This window comes from Azolla caroliniana, unplaced genomic scaffold, assembly GCF_043228905.1.
Source record: "Azolla caroliniana isolate FFs.n. ecotype wild unplaced genomic scaffold, voAzoCaro1.0.p SCAF_9, whole genome shotgun sequence".
NCBI lineage: Eukaryota > Viridiplantae > Streptophyta > Polypodiopsida > Salviniales > Salviniaceae > Azolla > Azolla caroliniana.
The window spans coordinates 5,099,066-5,117,839 of record NW_028230444.1 but is presented as its reverse complement, the minus strand read 5'-3'; the positions used below and the strand labels follow the sequence as shown (position 1 = coordinate 5,117,839).

General features: G+C 36.2%; 3 protein-coding genes across 3 annotated transcripts; 1 reads left to right on the top strand and 2 right to left on the bottom strand.

The window, feature by feature from the left end:
- Nucleotides 1-327: 327 nt before the first annotated feature.
- Nucleotides 328-1,681, top strand: LOC147859994 (17.9 kDa class I heat shock protein-like). Its single transcript, XM_087324811.1, has 2 exons — nt 328-512; nt 1,100-1,681. The coding sequence occupies exons 1-2, from the start codon at nt 410-412 to the stop codon at nt 1,375-1,377; spliced, it is 381 nt and encodes a 126-aa protein (XP_087180937.1). The 5' UTR covers nt 328-409; the 3' UTR covers nt 1,378-1,681.
- Nucleotides 1,682-3,003: 1,322 nt separating this feature from the next.
- On the bottom strand, nt 3,004-8,706 carry SMU2 (RED family protein). Its single transcript, XM_087324549.1, has 12 exons — nt 8,472-8,706; nt 7,497-7,577; nt 7,264-7,410; nt 6,882-7,049; nt 6,747-6,795; nt 6,247-6,336; nt 6,063-6,131; nt 5,849-5,935; nt 5,733-5,763; nt 4,869-5,197; nt 4,067-4,492; nt 3,004-3,414 (listed from the first exon to the last, which is right to left on the bottom strand). The coding sequence occupies exons 1-12, from the start codon at nt 8,678-8,680 to the stop codon at nt 3,136-3,138; spliced, it is 1,965 nt and encodes a 654-aa protein (XP_087180675.1). The 5' UTR covers nt 8,681-8,706; the 3' UTR covers nt 3,004-3,135.
- Nucleotides 8,707-10,921: 2,215 nt separating this feature from the next.
- On the bottom strand, nt 10,922-17,956 carry LOC147859992 (cycloartenol synthase 2-like). Its single transcript, XM_087324550.1, has 18 exons — nt 17,691-17,956; nt 16,062-16,247; nt 15,888-15,977; nt 15,191-15,388; nt 15,030-15,114; nt 14,754-14,920; nt 14,478-14,666; nt 14,288-14,401; nt 14,074-14,196; nt 13,869-13,991; nt 13,694-13,792; nt 13,126-13,182; nt 12,908-12,954; nt 12,691-12,834; nt 12,199-12,376; nt 12,006-12,086; nt 11,507-11,590; nt 10,922-11,389 (listed from the first exon to the last, which is right to left on the bottom strand). Exons 1-18 carry the CDS (start codon nt 17,895-17,897, stop codon nt 11,279-11,281), a joined length of 2,283 nt encoding a protein of 760 aa, XP_087180676.1. The 5' UTR covers nt 17,898-17,956; the 3' UTR covers nt 10,922-11,278.
- Between the last annotated feature and the right edge of the window lie 818 nt (nt 17,957-18,774).

Sequence of the window (18,774 nt, the reverse complement as noted above, 5' to 3'; positions counted from 1 at the left end):
GTAGACACTACTTTTCTATATGTTTCTTACATCTTAATCAAAGGTTGAGAATTTGTGTAGGTATTCCATGTAGAAGTTAAGAATATATATGTGTACATATGAATTGCCTTACTTTTTGAAACCATATTGTAAAGTCGTATCGGTAATTTGTAAGCTTATTCCTGGTCTAGTGCCTAAACTAGGTATCAACAAGGATCAACTTTGTGCACTAGACTCTAGAAAACTTCAAGAGGTTTGTATTACATAGGTGCTTTGATATAGAGAGAAGCAAGTTGTCAAAAGAAGTACTTTAAGTTGTAACCTAAACTACATAAATAGGGTGGAACTATATGGGGCTTGCATTAGCAGACTACATTCTTGATCATTTTAAATTTGCGAGATTTCCAAATTCGATATATCAATTTGAGATATGGCATCGTCTCCACCCATTGCCGTCCGTGAAAGCATTGGAGAAGTCAAGATTGATTGGTTTGAAACAAACAAAGAGCACATTTTTAAGGTCAATGTACCAGGTGAAAAAACAAATGCTTGAAATTTTTGGACTTCGTGCTCATATATTTGGTTTCCTTAAGTTTTGAAAAAACATTGAAATTTGATGGAGTGGAAAGAGTTATCATAACTTTCGTTAATTGTCATGCAAATGTTACTTTTATATAATAACTAACTTCCAATATTAGTTTTATGTGTTTTTCGTGCATAAATTTAGTTGTGTGGTTCTTCTCTCCCAGTTAAGCAAATTTGAGTTAATTGGAACTTCTAGCACTTTTGTGGAAATAAAGAAACCAATTACAGAACTATCATATAATGACTTAGGTTTGCTCAATTTAAATAAGTTGTCAAGAACATATGGTAATAAGATTTAAAATGAAGGCAAAAGTATTTATACAATACCATGGCCATTATGTCAACAACTTCCAAATCATTCTCGTAATCGAAAAACATGCATTTCTCAACCATCCAAAATACAAAGATTCCCCAACAAATTTATGTGTTTAGATAGTTTAGAACGATTAAGGAAATAGAAATTTTTAACATGGACGGCCTTGTTTGAAAAGGTGGTTTCTCAAGATGTAATTGTTGGGTTTTAATGAAAAAATAGGCTCAACAAAGGAGGATGTGAATGTGGAAATATTGCCTGGGAATGTGCTTCAAATAAATGGGGACAACAACATGAAGGATGATGGGATGAAGGGAAGGTGGCACCTCGCAGAGAGGGCTCATGGGAAGTTTTTACGAACATTTCAACTTCCTAATGATTCTAACCTCAACAAATTTCAAACTCAAGACAAAAACGGTGTCATCATCATCAACATCCCCAAAAATGTCTTAGTTCGCACTGTGGTCATCTCAGACATTCCCTCTAATGTTCCCCCTTGATTTCTTTGGAGTATATGTTCTCCTTCTGAGAACACTAATTGATCCTCTTGCGAGGCTTCCACCATTCCTCATGTTTATGAGCAATCTTTATGCCATCACCATCATTTAGATGTTCCTAGTATTTGACATTATGCTACATTTCAACAATGTCGCCTACTTTCTCACGTGTATTATGTATCTTTGCATAACACCAATAGTGTGAACATCACACATTGGCATTATATTGTATAATCAATCATTGATATCACACCTACTATTGCCGATTGCATTAGCATGGTGCCCTAACATTTGCAATTTATAGTTATGATGGTTTATTTTTCTAATAATGCTCTTAAATTAAAACTTGTCGCTCCTTACATTGCACGAACTGTGAAAATGTAGGTAAATCTATGAGAACAAAACAATTGAAGAAGATCTATGAAAATAAGAGTAGAGAGTTTTAAACATGTATCATGTATTACCAATGCCATCACCTAGTTGTATCATCTATGGGCAACGCCATCACCTACCGGTACCATGGGTAGAAACTCAAAATCATATCACGTGCCATATGCATGGCATGTATATATTGGTATCCTTGGGTAAGGTGTTTCTTCTCTTCCCTAGAGGTATTCCGCATTCTCCCTCACAATCGCTTGCATACAACTAGAAGCACCCAACAATGTTTCTAAGCAAAAGATATAGAGTCAATGAGAAATATTAACAAGGATGATTTTAAGCATTTGCTAAGAAAACTCATCTCTTAGCAAATGCTTTTGAGACATCAAGTACACCATTTAAATATGATATGCTGCAAAAAATAACAAATTTAGTGATTCAAGCAGCCAAATCTTGTTCTTTGTACTCCCTTTACCTGCTTTGGAGAAGGCAAGATATAAATGCACAAAATATGCAAGTATTCACACTGACAGGACAATATACGTACACTTCCTTACAGAGTATTTAAGTACATTGTATCTTGATAAGAGAACATGCATATTAAGGTCAATGTCATGATATTATAGACTTTGGTACAGTTTGTGGTGTTGGTTGATCATATTCAATCCATCAGTCTGTTTATCATATTCAATTGCTTCACATACTGTTATTAACCATAATATTGTTGAATGTTTATTTTTCTTTGAAATTAAGCATGCTTCTTCAAGGATTATTCGACTTTGGTACAGCTTGTGGTGTTGGTTGATCATATTCAATCCATCAGTCTGTTGATCGTACTCAATTGCTTCACATACTGTTATCAACCATAATATTGTTGAATGTTGTCTATTTTTCTTTGAAATTAAGCATGCATCCTCGAGGATTATTATAGACTTTGGTACAGCTTGTGGTGTTGGTTGATCATATTCAATTGCTTCACATACTGTTTGTTATTAACCATAATATTGTTGAATGTTGTCTATTTTTCTTTGAAATTAAGCATGCATCCTCGAGGATTATTATAGACTTTGGTACAGCTTGTGGTGTTGGTTGATCATATTCAATTGCTTCACATACTGTTTGTTATTAACCATAATATTGTTGAATGTTGTCTATTTTTCTTTGAAATTAAGCATGCATCCTCGAGGATTGTTCGCAGCATAGGTGTATATACATCAATGATTTGACTCAAAGAAACATTAGTTTGGATAATGCAAAAAGAGTGAATCATTATGAAGAATACATATAACTTACATTTTCATTTCCAACTCAAAAATCATATAGAACATCTCCCCAGACAATATTTGCAACAATGCAAATCAATCTATAGATAAAAGGGTTCTAAACTCGCAGCCTTTTTCCAGGCTGTATCTCTTCATCAAAGTGGCTAGGTTCATCAAATGATCCAGGCTTCTCTTTCTTCTTCTTATCCATGATTTGATTGATCTTGTGAAGCTCATTGTTCAATTTCTGATCTTTGTTTTGCTTTCGGGTCTTCCGGCCATCTTGCATCTTTACTCCAAACTGGAATGCAGCCTTTGGCATTGCTTCCTTCTGTTCATTATATTTGGCCCAATCTTCTTCTGTCTCAAAATCCCACCTATGCAACCGACCTTTCGCCTATGCCGAAGACAAAATAGAAAAAAATTAGTTGCTAAGCATTAATACATATAGAGAAAACGTGAAGATAATCGATAGAGAATCGAATTTTGATCACGCAGTTGGAGAATAGGTGGTAAATGAGTTTTGAATCCAAATATATGGATTAATAAAACAGGGTTAAACAAAAGAATCAAGTGCCTGAGAGGTGAAGAATAGAATTATAATGGATAGAATGCATTCATAATATAGATGAGGAAGCGAAGAAATCAAACAAGGGAATCATGGCCTCAGGAGACAAAAGGAGAAAGGTAAAAAAGGGGGAACTTGGAATTAAATCAATGAAAGGTGATTAATGACCCAACCGTGATGGGCGCCAAGAAGACCACCAATACCAAAATGAAGGAGAGTAAAATTATGATGGATCGAATGCATTGATCATATAGACATGAAGGAGAGATGTGAAGAAATCAATAAAGAAAAAATAATTACCCATACATTCAAACAAATCATCAAAGGAATGAAATAATTCAAACAAAAAAACAAAAATAAAAAATAGAAATTCCCCGTTTTCGCTATGAAAAACAGCTACATCTACCAGACTCTTGGTTAGGTCTTCATTTTCTTGAGAAATTAAAAAAGCGAAACAAAAAGTAGAAAATTGTCTCCTTACTCTTCCACCCATATCCATCTTCGTTAGGTCTTCATCCTCGTCACTGTCTACAACCTCGCGATTGTATTCTTGGTATCCTGGATAGCACTCTGAGTAGCTAGCTGAAATGAAGTTTGGATCTTTCTCTCGGATATCCATTTCTCTCCGTTGCTGCAACCGTTGATCATCCCTCTTGAAAACCGAACCAAACCCACGGTCTTTCTCTTCTTGTGTCATGAATCTTGGATCCTGAATCGGCAACCCTCCCACTGCTGCTGCTTGTGTCATTAAATCAGTTACTTGGGCCGACATATATTGCTCAGAATAAGGCACTTGGTCAGGAAGCCATGGCCCTGCATATGTCTCAGGAGGCGGAGGAGGATACTCTTGCCACTCTCTTTGATAGGAGGATGGCAGTAATGGTCCTTGCATTGCATCATACCCTGCCTATAAAAGATTAAACAGAAGAATCAATATGCAGAAGAGAATAGTGAAAGATACATCTAATTCAAGCAACCATTTATCACATAGGGAAAATGTCCGAACAACCCATGTGGTTTTCTTTATTCCACAAACAGGACCAAATTTCCATCGATTCACCAGCTTACCCTGGTCAACACCCTTGTCAACCTGAACTGGAGAAAGAGAGAGAGAAAGAGGGGTAGACTGAAAATGGAAAAGAAAGAGAGAGAAAGGCATCATTTACAGAGAGTGGTCAACTAGGAGCATTCAGGGATTTAATGAAAATGTATGGCCATATGGGGAAACAAAGAGAACCTTTGGAATATTCAGTGTGTTAATTATGTTTTCAATTTTCACATACCGATTGTGCCCATTCCTGAGTGGTATCAGGTGGTGGCACAGGTCCATAATCTGGTTCGGCAAAGTATGAAGTAGGTCTTGGCCCCTCACGAGGCGATTCTTCCATGTCTTCAGAGATGGGGCTTTCATTAGCATTGTTATTAATAGTTGGTACGTAATCAACTCCTGCACCTTCAAAGATGTCATCATCATCGACGCGTGGAGCTGATATCTTCTTGGGAAGTGGAGGGGGAGGGGGCAACAGATTAGTAAGATCTGGCTGTTTAGAGGCTGCGTTATTCTCATGCTTTTTTTCCTGACCTCCATTTTCATGTGAAAGTAGTCCTTTCACTGCTTAATAATAGGCATACACAAACCAATCCATGTGATGAACATCTTCATAAATTATCATTATACAAAACAATAAGATGAAGTTGGAAATTCATGGGTATGTCCATTTTTCATGTAGAAAGAGTCCTTTCACTGCTTGAAAACATAAACAATTCAATCAACAATATACATTTCTATAATTCATTCAAAAAGAAGGCAAAGCTGAGAAAGCTAGTAAGCCACAGGTTCGTTTCCACATGAAAATGATGATCTCTTCACTGCATAAAAACATATAAAACAATCCATGCAATAAACATGCATGCATTACATTCAAAAAAAATGTTCATCAGTTGGTGATGATCCTTTCACTGCTTAAAGACATGTATAATTCAAGCAATATGCATTATGTTTGGAAACAACGGAAAAAAAATCAAAGCTAGAAATTCACCACTTTATTTTCATGTGAAACTCGTTCTTAAAGTCATACACAACCCAAGAAAATAAACACTTATAAAATTTGAAAATAAAGTAAATCTAGAAATTTGTGGATCATTACCTCCATTCTCTTTTTTCTTCTTCTTCAAGACCTGCATGGAATACATTTTTTGTTACAAAGGAAACATTTATCACAAGTAACATTTCGGATTTATCTTCAGCCATTAAGAGGTTTACCTTTCCAGAGGACCCAAGACGAAGATATGTCATTATCTTGGCAATACGTTCTAGTACAGTCCCATCCACAGACACAGTCACCATTTCCTACAGAAAAGTTTGCACTGTTCATACATGCTAAAAAACTCATCATAAGGAAGAAATAAGGAGTTCATTTATCATCTTGTTTTCTCATGTTTTAGCACAATCAGTAAAAATAGATCTAGTAGTAAACCTGTGGCACAGGACAATCTGCTTTACTTCGATGTAAAGTGGTTGGTATGTCAGGTGCAAATTCCTCCTCCTACATGAAGAGCAACATTTAACATGATTAACTAACACACATCTCATAGAGACAACTAAGAAAATTAAAAAGAAATCGAACGACAGCGATTTCGTTTGGGACAATAAGCATTTACCAAATTGTAGACAAAGGCTGTTCTCCCTGGCAAAAACATTTCATTTGTCTTATTGAAACTTTGAGGCTTTACAAGCCATTGGTAAACCATCTAGAAGAATAAAAATTAAAAAGATTTTAGAACCTCAGCCCCAGAATATGTAAGATAAAAACCCAATCATGTTGTCCATGTCCTGAATTCTATCAATTGAAATAGACATCATCCATATTAACATGGCTTCTCATTACGACAATGTAAGTGACTATTTTTAAGATTTCTGCATGAACCTGTGACTATTTTTAAGATTCAACAAGAACCACCATCCAACCTCAACATAAAGGCACCTATTCTTGTATGTTACTGATGAATATTATTGCATTACTGCATTCAGATAAGACCTAACCAGTGGTGTTTATTGGTGCATAAAATTGCAAAACGGCAAAAGAAGTGTTTACTTGAGCTGTACAATAGTCACATGCTCATTACTATCGTAAAGGGAAATTCCTTCAGATAAATTATACCTTGGCTGATGACGTTCGGAACACCATTGCATTTTCCTCTTGCCGTGCTCTGTATAGATAAGTCATATCCACAAAAAACATTGTAAATCATGATGCAAGAGCACACTAATGGCACATTTTTTAATGGCAGCTTACTTGCGCTTTAAATCTTCAGCATCATCATCATCTTCTGGCCTTCTGTCAATCTCACTTCGAACCTTATGGAGCAAGGCAAAATCAAGCCCCTTCACAAGATGTGTGTGCTCAACGTCACCTCCCAGAAACTTACTGTTCTCAATTGATATTCTATGAGCATCTGTGGTCCTGAACTCACAAGGAGCACATACATCACACTCATCTCTAAAAGTAGTCTCAAGTTACAAAATAATGAGAACATTATACTGAGCTCTGAATGCACTTTGTTCCAATACAATGGATAGGGCACTGACACTCTAAAACTGGCTCGAGTTTCAATAGAGTGAACATGGAATTCAAACAGAAATTTCAAAACATGGTAAGAAAGCAAGTGGATAGATACCTCAAATCAACTGTACCCGGTGGAGCCACTGCATGAAGAGAGCCTAATTCAGCAGCAGTATGGTCATAATCTGGATTTTGATCTTCCCTACGTTCTTTTGCTCGATCGCGGTATTTGGGTTCATCAGGTTCATCTTTCTTCTCCTCTCTTTATGTAGGTCAAAATTAATGGGCAAGAAATCAAATGACCATAGTTACACCACATTCTATCAAACATTTTGACCCAATGCTTACTCTTTTGGCTTGGGTCGGTATCTTTTCGGGGTTTGATTATTACTCCGTTTCTCATTTTCAGCATCGTCATGTTTCGTACGGCTGGAACACATAAGATCCCATTAGTTGCACAAAAAATATATATTCACTGAAACAGGATAGCCACCATAGAGAGAGAGAGAGAGAGAGAAACATATTAACACGAAGAAGTTGGATAAAAAGAGTAAAAGTCTGGATCAAGATACATATCATACAATATAGACATAAATACAGTTAAAAAATCAAGATATATATCATCCAAAACTGCTCATTATACATTTCATAAATACATATAATCCAAAACTTATCATCATACATTTCATAGATATATATACAGCTAAGAATGGGAAAAAAACAGCACATAGACAGGCACAAAACATCTATTCACACAACTATAATAAATACATATAGGCATACGAATTTATACAACTAGCACAAAAACAAAATATCAAACTATAACATAAAGAGAAATCCAAAAGACTATATCATACAATAAATCTACATGCATTATGTAAGCATCTAAATTTTCACAAAAAAAGGAAGTGGAAATCAACAAGATAAAAATGAAAACAAATATATCGGGCCTTCACAACACCATTTCATAAAATATCAACATATACATATATACACATACATATATTACGTAAACATCTAAATTTTGGCACAAAAAAGAGACTGGAAATAAACAGGGGAAAAAGAAAACAAAAACATCTTGCTATGCAAATTGTATATATAAAAATATAAAAAGGACCAAAAACAATTAATTGATCATATATAATAGATAGCTAGAATCCAATGGAAAAAGAAAAAAAAAAAAAATGCATACTATGAAGAGAAATAAAAAAACACCTCCTTATACATGTTAATTGTTATATACATACATATATATATATATATATATATATATATATATATATATATAATGGAAACAGATTAAAATCAGCGAAAAGAAACTACCCGCGAGATCGATCTTTGAGGTGAGGATCGTCGGTGCGTCGAGGAGTTTCCATGACCATTCGTCGGAAATCATCGTTGGAAAGATTCTCAGCACGGACAGATTCCCGGTCTCTGTCTCTGTCTCTGTCTTTGTCCCTGTTGCTGCTTCGAGGTGGCCTCGGAGGCGGCGGCAAAGGGTTCGACATGGGTGTACTCTCCTCTGCAACCATCACTCTCTCACTCTTAACACTCTCTGCAGAAAATTTAAGGTTTCTCTCTGGAGACAGAAGTAGGGGGGGGGGAGGGGGGGGGTTTGGCAAAGCTGGAAGTTTGGGTGTGTGCAGGGAGAAATTTAGGGTTTTCTAATTGTTGATTGGACGCATGCTGCAATTAGGGTTTCTGGGGGGGGCAGATTACACTGTGGTGGGAATCGAAATCTCTGAGTCTCTCTGTCTCTGTCTCTGTCTCTGTTTCTGTCTCTCACTTGGGTAGGCATTCTTTCTTGCGAACACCAGGGTTTGAGGAATTTATAAAAATAGCCTCACAATTTACTACCAATCGGAAACGGTTCGGTTCGGTTCGGTTCGGTTCGAGAGTGTCCAACCCGAACCCGTTTGAAACCGAGCCTTAAAATCTTTCGAAACCTGAACCGAACCACGAAACCATTAAACCCGAAACCGTTAAAACTGAACCATTGGGTCCAAATCCAAACCGTTACACCCTAAAACCACTAAAACTGCGGTTTCGTGGCTCGATTTCAATTTTTTCAACTTAGTTCAAAATTCAAATTTTAAATTGTAAAATTCTAAAGATTTTTCCTATAATGTGAGAATTAGGCTTAAAAATGAGAAGGTTGTTAAAAAATTTATTTACAAATTTTTAAACCATCAAACTGTTAACCCGTTGTTTCACGGTTCGGTTCGGTTCAAACCGAACTGTTGCCAATTGTTACAATTTACACCAAATGCCATTCTCAAATATGTACATACATACATACATACACACATGCTTAAATGTATCCTTCATAGATAACATAATAGCCCTCCAAGAGAACGTAGAACATCATCATCTACTCTTTAACTACTACATACGGCTTAGCCTACTAGTGCTTATAATAGAGGCTCTTCCTGGTAGATAGGCTGGATCGAGGATGCACTTCAAGAGTAACTTGATGACACCCATGAATGAACATGCATCCCCACGCATACACTTTAACTACTACATGCAACTTAGCCTGCTTACGATAGAGGCTCTTGGTGGGAGATCAGCTGCCTCGAGAACGCACTCAGGGGTAACTTGATGACACCCTTGAATGAACATGTGTCAATGGACCAACACAATCACCAAGATCAACCTCTCCTCTCACAACAAACTGCTCCCAAACAACCCATGCCCATGTGGAGTTGCCCCCAAATTACACCCTTTCGGTATGCGTATCATATCTATGTACCTAATGTACTTGAGGCATCTATGAATGCATTTGATGTTCCATACACTATATACAATCAAACCCCCTCCCTTATCATTGCTAGACCTTAATACTCCACACATTATAGTTCCATTGTTTTCCTTAATCTTTGTACCTTTCCAATTGTTTTCGTTTTGAGGTCACACGTGCCCATGTACATGCTTTATCTCATGGCCCACTTCAATTCAAAACATTTTAGCATTTTGATTCAATCAATAAACAATAGTTGAAGGCTAAACACTTCATATCATCAATCCTCCTCAAGCATAACTTGCTTTGACTCTCTATATCTTTTACAAAACTATAACATTTGGAGATACTAGTGTAACAATTTTATGCACTTACAGCAAACTATTTCAATCTTCCTTCACAAATGAATTTGATGGCACATCAGAACACTTCACATATTAGAAATGGATTTGAAAAAAAGGAAACTACTTGAATCAATACATAGGCAATGATAAGAAAACAAGGTGATACCATGACTTTAGGGGAACTGCAACTGTAGAAACATCTACTATCTACACTTTAATCATCTCAAACATTTTGGAAATCAGGAATTCTAGTTTTAAACACTGGTTTAGAATATGCTCTTCCCATCAACTAGATTTTGTGGAACTTGTTGGATTTCAAGAGTTGCAGCATAGCAGCATGGATGGTGATACACTTAACATTATATTTAAAACTTTGGTATATAAATTAATGATGATACAATGTTGTGGAAACTGAATCACAAACACCAAGAAAGATGAAAAAAACATCACAGCCCGACTATTACCACCATTGCACAATCCAAATTTGTGAGAATACCTAATTAATCACACCTAGCATAAAATGCTTTCCAAACATTGAAACTTTCGTTCTCGTGGTCCCATATATAATAATCCAACTCATGAAAGAATGTTCTTATCTTGCAGCAACATTATTTATTCGCTCTCCCTTAGGACAGAAAACATTGAGATAGGACACACAAAGAGGGATTGCTAGCAACTATGCAAACCTTCAAAAAAGGCTGAAGTTGGGCTGAAATTGTCAGCTAGCCTTAATAAATAAATAAAAGCTGAAAATGTCTTGAAGGAGCACCACATGAATGAATCAATGCTATGAATGACCCTAACGTAGCAGATCATGTGGGCTCAATAGTTAGCATGTGCAAATCCAAACAAGTGAGAAAGCCTGTGACTTGCCAAAGAGACTAAACATATCTCAATTCGAAGCAAAAAAATCATTAATATAATGTGTTACCCAGTAATAATAACTTATCTTCATCCTTAATTTCTATTTCAATACAAATCCAAGGCATTCGGTCTCTATCTGAGCCAAGATTCTGTTTCAAACCCTTCCTTTCTTCTTCTATCAATCATGCTTTTAAGACATGCCGTTTATACTCGCCTAGTGCCCAAATGGGGAAGATATTTCGATATGCTGAGTACGAAATCATACAATTGCGATTGAAAACACCCGTGATTTCCTGGCACGATGTTTTGATCAAATGAGCGAAATGCGCAAATAATCCATACCATTGTGTATAAATATATACTGCAATTCATGAAATTATATATAATTGAGGAATTCCATCTCTCCTCACCTGCTGTGGATAATCGCCATTTTCGAATTGCAAATTAATCAGAACACATGCTGCTCTATGAAGAGGCATTGGATCCCTTTTAGCCTGTGCAACACCACAAAATATCCATGCCAATCATATCACAGATTATTGCAGATATATTTGGAAAAACACACTAGTTTTATGTTTATTTACACGTTTGGCATGGTTTTCACTCTATCAATTCACTTCTGATGCGACACTAAAATCTTGGCATTTTTATGAAATCCTTCGGCGTTTGATTAGAAATACATTCATGGCAATGTAAAATTATCTTAGAATTGTACCTCAAAAATCAAACTCACATTCACCAATCTGAACTATGTTCCTTTTAAGCATGATTCCTCAACCTTAGCACATTCATGTAATAACTATGGCCCTTACTAATAATTTTTAGCACAAACTTACGCCATAATTTAGCATCAACCATATAGAAGAAAAGTGCTCCCTGCCCTACTCTTTAAAGGACAATCACCCATACCTGTCCAGCACCGATAAGAGACAGAACGGCCCAAGATGTATGTACAACATGTGCCTGATTGTTGGGAAGGTTTGTGTACACCTTAATAGACAATAAGTAAACAAGGAAACCCAAAAGAAATTTCTTAGAAACGTGCTGGAATTTGCATTGACAATTATGACATAACAGACCTGAAAACCCGCATTTTTCCTACCTTATCCTGACAAGACAAGTAGCTTTCACCCCATCCACCTGATGGAAGCTGCTTGGAAAGAAGAAAGCTGCATGCCTTTCGGATTGCTTTTGAGGTCTCATAAGATTGGCCAGCTGCAACCAATCCCAAAATACCAAACCATGCACCATATGTAAAACAAACACCCCAGCTTCCGTACCTGTACAAATTCCCATTTTCTTCTGAGCTCAGGATAGCAAATTGTTTTCCGGTTCTTACATATGTCGCATACTTCTTAATATTATGATATCAATCACAAATGCTTTTCCACTTCTTGTTGCATTTATTTTCAGAAATATGATATTCCAATTCTTCGCATATATGTATTGGTATTTATTTTCACATTATGACATTGATCAATAATTCCCTCAGTTATTAGCATAAAGTGCATTAATTTTAATCAACTGAAAATCCACTTCTTAGCATATGTTGCATTTATTTTATATTATAACATCAATTGCGAAGCGTTCCTACCATGAGCCATCCTCTCTTTGAATGCTTTCTATGTATGCAGCAGCTTTTCGAATGCAATTATTTATCTCCTCAGTGCGGTGCTTTGGATACAGCTTTTTGAAGTTTGCAAGTCCTTGCACGACTGCAGAGGTACATTCAACGTATCTGCATAGTAAAATATTTCGAGCACCTTATCGTCACCACCATGTAAGCCAAGTAAAACTATGATCGAACTTACTGATAATCGATGACAATGTCCCCAAATGTCTCAGCTGGGTTAATTATCTGAACAACAATCAATCATCACAGAATGCACAAAAATTCATAAGAAAACATGATGTGTTCTACCAATCTTTAATTCTTGATGCAAACAATATCTTGAGGTCAAATTTTAAAAGTAAAACACAACCCTTGACAGGATCTAATTGAGAAAAAATCTTTATAGTGAGGATATACCTCTAACCAAGGATATGATCGAGTTAACTCATACGTTGCAACTCCACCATTGGCATTCTGAAAAATGGGACAGCACATGATAATTGAATATGATAATAAGATGCTTCTAATCCTGTAAAAAGTAAATCCTCCTCCATGAACAAAAACTATATTATTCAATGTCTTTCTACACTAGCATAAAGACATGCTATTTTATAGAACCTTTGTGACATACAAAAAATTATAATATTAATTGATTACATGAAAATAAGTAGGCTTTTAATTCATTAGTTATGTCTAATCAATACAAGATAAAAATTACGACTGGTCTTCAACCATTGACATTCTTTGCAGTTACCAATATTTTACATATACTGATAGATTAAGCCTATCAGCATATGATACTTCACTCTTCTCATTTACCAATTGTTTATTGGGTGTTTCTGATTTTAGAACGACAGACATATTAATGAGATTTACATAAAGCTTTTCATCAATAATAGCAACTTGAAAGAAAAAACATGCAGTTTTAAATAAAATAGCTGCCAATCACTTTAAAATTCCATGTCTTATTACAAGAGAGTTGTACCTGATAAGATAAAAGAGTATTTATAGCATCATAAATACGTTCAGCTGGTATGGCGTCTCCAACAATCTCAGTTGGCAATTTACTCAGTGCTAGTGCAGCCTACATACAACAGATACATAAGATAGGAAGAAATATAAAAAACACAGTAAGGTTCTTTGTGAGGAAAGACGGTCACCTTAAGGCCTTCAGATGTGCAATCTGAGATAGGCCATCCATGGTCTCTTGTAGAGAAAGGCCATGCACCTTTTGAGATATGTCTATACCAATATTTCAAGTCTCCGGGACAGTTATCTCTTACCTAAAAAGTGCATCTTTTAGAAAAGCTGATATTGAGGTATTTAAAATGATAAGAACCTTCAATTCATCTGAGGAAGACTCACCTGACTTTTATCAATGAAAGAATGTGCTTTCTTCAGCATGGGTCCACATGTATCCAGAAGCTCTGTGGAAATGAGAGCTTGAACAGCAAAGGAAGTATCCCATAATTGACTCCCATTGTAGCCCTGTATTCATGACTTAGGCAATGTGAGCAGTTAGAGCATTGTATTGCAATTTTATTGCAAAATCTCTCTTTTCTATTTACACTTTTTACACCTGCATTTTCATGCCATCTTCGGCAACCCATAGATAATCTGCAATCCGAGGCAAGTGCTGTTTAAAAGCGCTTGAATTTGGATCCTCCACCCAGCAACAGAGCATATTCAAAGCCTGAACTGCTTAAGCATATTTAGATTATACATCATCTTTATCGACAATCAGAATTCCTGCATTCGGTCTACTCTACCTTGTTGACAGGTCCAATGCAGATGTATCGAGTGTTCTCATCTTCATAGTGCACGTGCTTCATTACAGTATCAAGGGCTCTCTTACGGAATGAGGACCCTGGCCAATGCATTAGGATTGGTTCCACTGCTTTATGCAGTGTTGCCCACAGAATATCTTGTACAAGAGGATGAGGGTAGTACAGATCTTCCTATCAATAAGTAATCAGAAATAATGGGCTAACTTTTAGATACTCGACAACTAATAAACCAAACAGACCCAAAAAAAAGCGGCATACCTTCGCACACTCATTTCTTGCCTTGTTCCAGTCTATGGTATCGTATGGTGAATGGAATAACTCTTTCCTTAGGGACAGAACAGTCTCAGTTAACTTTCCTGTGAAACGCTTCCCATAGATGTAGCACATAGGCAGGTACACCATTCTGCAATGACACCACATTCTCCCTGAAAGGAAGAGTGTATACAGGAACCCAATATGATACAAATGAAGAGATCTGAAATAAACTTTCTCAAGAAGCTGTCTTTCGTAAAAAATAGCATGGCAATTAGTGACCTGGATGTATTGGGAGGAAATAGGGAAGTAGCCAAATCTCTGGAGGTAAAGGATTATTTCCAGCCCAATCAAAAACGCCAAGGACCTATAATAACGAACTTATTACAACTGTATCATCAATCCTCATAGATAAAAGACAATAGAGATTAGCAGAATCTTACAGACAACCAAAATTTTCCCCATGACGGGATAGTAGTAGCTCCTCCATGTTTTAATATCCATGATCTCCCTTTCTCCATGCCTTGATTCACAGCTCTATCAAGATCTTGTCCCAAAAGCCTTAAAGTCACATATGTCAAAACTGATCCAAACATAGTGCTGTGACCCTCTATATGCAGACCCCAACCACCATCTTCGTTCTGATATACACATATGTATATATTTCATTTAGAAAATGCATGTTATTGACTAGAAAGCATGAAATGAACGTGACACTTGCATGAACATTTAAGCTAAAACATATACACATAATTATATGTGTACATAATGTATATATATACACATAATACATAACATCAACATACATAGAATACATAACGTTCATACATGCAATACATAACATACATATATACAGACAGACAGACAGACATAACATACGTACAATGCAAACATACATAACATATGTACATGCAAACATTATGCATATTACATACAGTAAATAGCATACGTACATAGATTATGCATATATACATCCATAATTACATTATGCATATATATACAATATGTAACATACGCATAAGCAATACATTATGCATATGTGTCTGTATTTCTGTTCATTACGTTACTAATTTTTCTGAAATATAACCAATATAGCAAAAACAAAAGCCACATAGACCTTGTGATTGAAGCTACACTTGCCTGATGATTGAAAAGATATCGAACTATCTCTTCCTTATGGGCCTCTGATAGAACAGTGTTCAGTGCACCGGTTACATAAAGTGAAATCACCTACAAAAAATCTATATATGTCAAGATGAAAGATCCTACACCTTAATTAGTTTCTTCAGCAATACGATTTTGGTTGAACCTTACCAATCCAGGAAGTAAGAACATTGGGCCACCATAATCACCAGCCCAATGGCCATCTTCAGCCTGAAGGGTTGAATAAAACAAGGCAGCTCTCTTTAAGGTAGTTGTGATCCCTTCTTCAGTTATTTCATTTTCATGTTTAACCTTTATTTTCTCCGGAAGGGGTGGTAAAGGGTTCTCTCTTTCATACTGCATAAAAACAAACAGAATTGTTGCATGTTAAGATTTGTCATATACAATATAATATAATATCGAAATTAAATGTATTTGAAATGGAACATAAACATAATAAGAATTGGCATTCATTTCCCCATCAACTTTCATCACAAAACATGCATAAAAGCAATGGCAACTGTGGCATATTAAGCGGTATTCTAATTAACATGCTCTAACATCAAGAGACACAATGTGATTTGCAATAGAATGTAAATTCTGTGTGATTAGCCTCGAGCAGGGGAATTCCCCACAAAATTAAACATTCCCTTTAAACTTACTATATTTTCAAAACCCATGTGCCCCAATAAATATGGATCTAATCCAGGTATGATATTGGCTTAGTAATGCAATCTTAACGTGGACTAGAGAATACACTTGTGTGTCCTTGATTCTGTCTGTTTTAGACATCGATAATATGATTACCAACTCATGAGGAAGTTAGTCCCATGTTTTTGAACAAATCAACAAAATTTTGAACAAATTCTCCGTGAATTGAAAGGTGCAATAGACATGTCACTTCCTCCTGTGGCATGGTCAAACATAGCAAGGATCATTTTTTGAGGATCATTTTGTTTAACTTTCCACAGATGTATATTCCCCATGAAGATGGATCGTAAATCTTCAAGACCGTCAAAGTCCCTCTTTCCAAAGCCTTGCAAGAACCTAAATTTAGAACTTTAATAAGTGTTTCCTTCATTTTACTTTCATGTATGCAATTGAGAAAACGCTATAAATGTTATGGGAATCTAGTAGAAAGTTTCATATCTTTCGATCGGATTGCATTCTCTATATAGATACTTCTGACCGGCAAGTTCAGCTACATTTTAGTGTATGACATGCAGACAGATATAATCAAACGTCAGAGAAGAGAAACATGCATACATATGCATGCCTATGCAAACGTTTTTAGTAGTATGCATGCATATATACACTTTTGCATGTACATACATCCACACATAGATAGATGGATTTATATACAAGTATATTTTCAAATGTTACCAACAGCTAAGTTCAAATATTAGATCTGCCGTTTTTAAGGGCTGCAAACAAATGAGAGAAAAAGATGTGTGTGTGTGTGTGTGTGTGTGTGTGTGTTAGTGTACATACGTACATATTCTGGCTGACAAGTTCAAAAAATCTACTGACATCTTAATGTAACATTGAACTGTGGATCTAAACAAGTGTTGATTGGAATTTTAACATAGATACATAAATGCATACATACATGAATCCATGAAACAAACACTTTCAGATACATAAGAAAACGTACATTTTGTGATTGCATGTCACCCCAAGACCTCCACATACATATACATTTACATATTCATACATGTATACACAAATGCATAAATACATGCTCGCATAAATTTAGATACACCCGCTTGTATGAAAAGACAGAGAGAGATCCACGATTACCTGCAAGCGCATTAGCTTATCGGCGCTATGTTTCCGGGTGAAACGATATTGGGCGAATTCTTGGCGAGCCTTTTCCACTTCGATCAAATCGGAGGGATTGGGAGGGGAAGGATCAAATTCCCATGTCTGGCGGCCCACATGGTCATTCAAGCTACTCAACCATGTCTGAGACACGGTGTCATTGGCACCAACTTTCAACCTCCACATCTCTCCTCTTTCCTCCTCCCTTGTTTCTTCTGAATGAGAGAAGATCTAATCAGTGAGAGAGAGAGAGAGAGAGAGAGAGAGAGGGAAACAGAGCACACACACACAAACAAACAAATTTATTATACATATGTATATATGATCCTTTTTCTTCTTTTATCTGTCATTTTTCGTATTTCCCAAAATAACCCTGAGCTTTCCTTTATCTCCCAAAATACCCCTGAGCTTTCCTTTATCTCCCAAAATACCCCTGAGCTTTCCTTTATCTCCCAAAATAACCCTGAGCTTTCCTTTATCTCCCAAAATACCCCTGAGCTTTTTTCATCACACACATACACAAGAATTTTGGACATGTCTCTTTTCTTATTATGTATGGAAACATCAGCCGATGAACGCTTACGCTAATGTCGTCGATATAACTGCCATGAGACAACTATCCAAGAGATATCCACATTTCTATCATTGAGACAGTTTACCCTAGCACGAATTCAAGGAGAATAATGAAATATTGTAAAGGGCATACAGGGAAATAAAAAAAACAAGAGATGGGTGTTTTGAACCCTAAACCCTAAACCCTAAACCCTAAACACATAAATACACACCAATGTGGATGTCAATGTTGATGCAAATGTGTGCATGGTCATTGTATTGTTGACATGTTCGATACCAACATTCGTTACCTCTAAAATCATTAATTTAGCCCTAAAAGCTTTACTCTATTTTAAAAGGTATTAAGAGGGAGAGAGATGGAGACTTTTCCAATGTAGTTTAGTCAATAAGGTTGTTTGCCACAAATTCATGTTGTGCAACCCCCCATTACAATGACAATAGCATTCACATAAATAATACTAAGATGGGGCTCAAGAGGACAACATGGCCT

Coding starts and splice junctions, on each gene's coding strand:
- LOC147859994 (XM_087324811.1), top strand. CDS start 410: ATGGCATCGTCTCCACCCATTGCCGTCCGTGAAAGCATTGGAGAAGTC. Junction 513..1,099: donor TTTTAAGGTCAATGTACCAG/GTGAAAAAACAA, acceptor ATGAAAAAATAG/GCTCAACAAAGGAGGATGTG.
- SMU2 (XM_087324549.1), bottom strand. CDS start 8,680: ATGGTTGCAGAGGAGAGTACACCCATGTCGAACCCTTTGCCGCCGCCT. Junction 7,411..7,496: donor TACCGACCCAAGCCAAAAGA/GTAAGCATTGGG, acceptor ACCTACATAAAG/AGAGGAGAAGAAAGATGAAC. Junction 5,764..5,848: donor GTCTTGGGTCCTCTGGAAAG/GTAAACCTCTTA, acceptor TATTCCATGCAG/GTCTTGAAGAAGAAGAAAAA.
- LOC147859992 (XM_087324550.1), bottom strand. CDS start 17,897: ATGTGGAGGTTGAAAGTTGGTGCCAATGACACCGTGTCTCAGACATGG. Junction 13,793..13,868: donor GCACATCTGAAGGCCTTAAG/GTGACCGTCTTT, acceptor TGTTGTATGTAG/GCTGCACTAGCACTGAGTAA. Junction 11,390..11,506: donor ATGGCGATTATCCACAGCAG/GTGAGGAGAGAT, acceptor ACATCGTGCCAG/GAAATCACGGGTGTTTTCAA.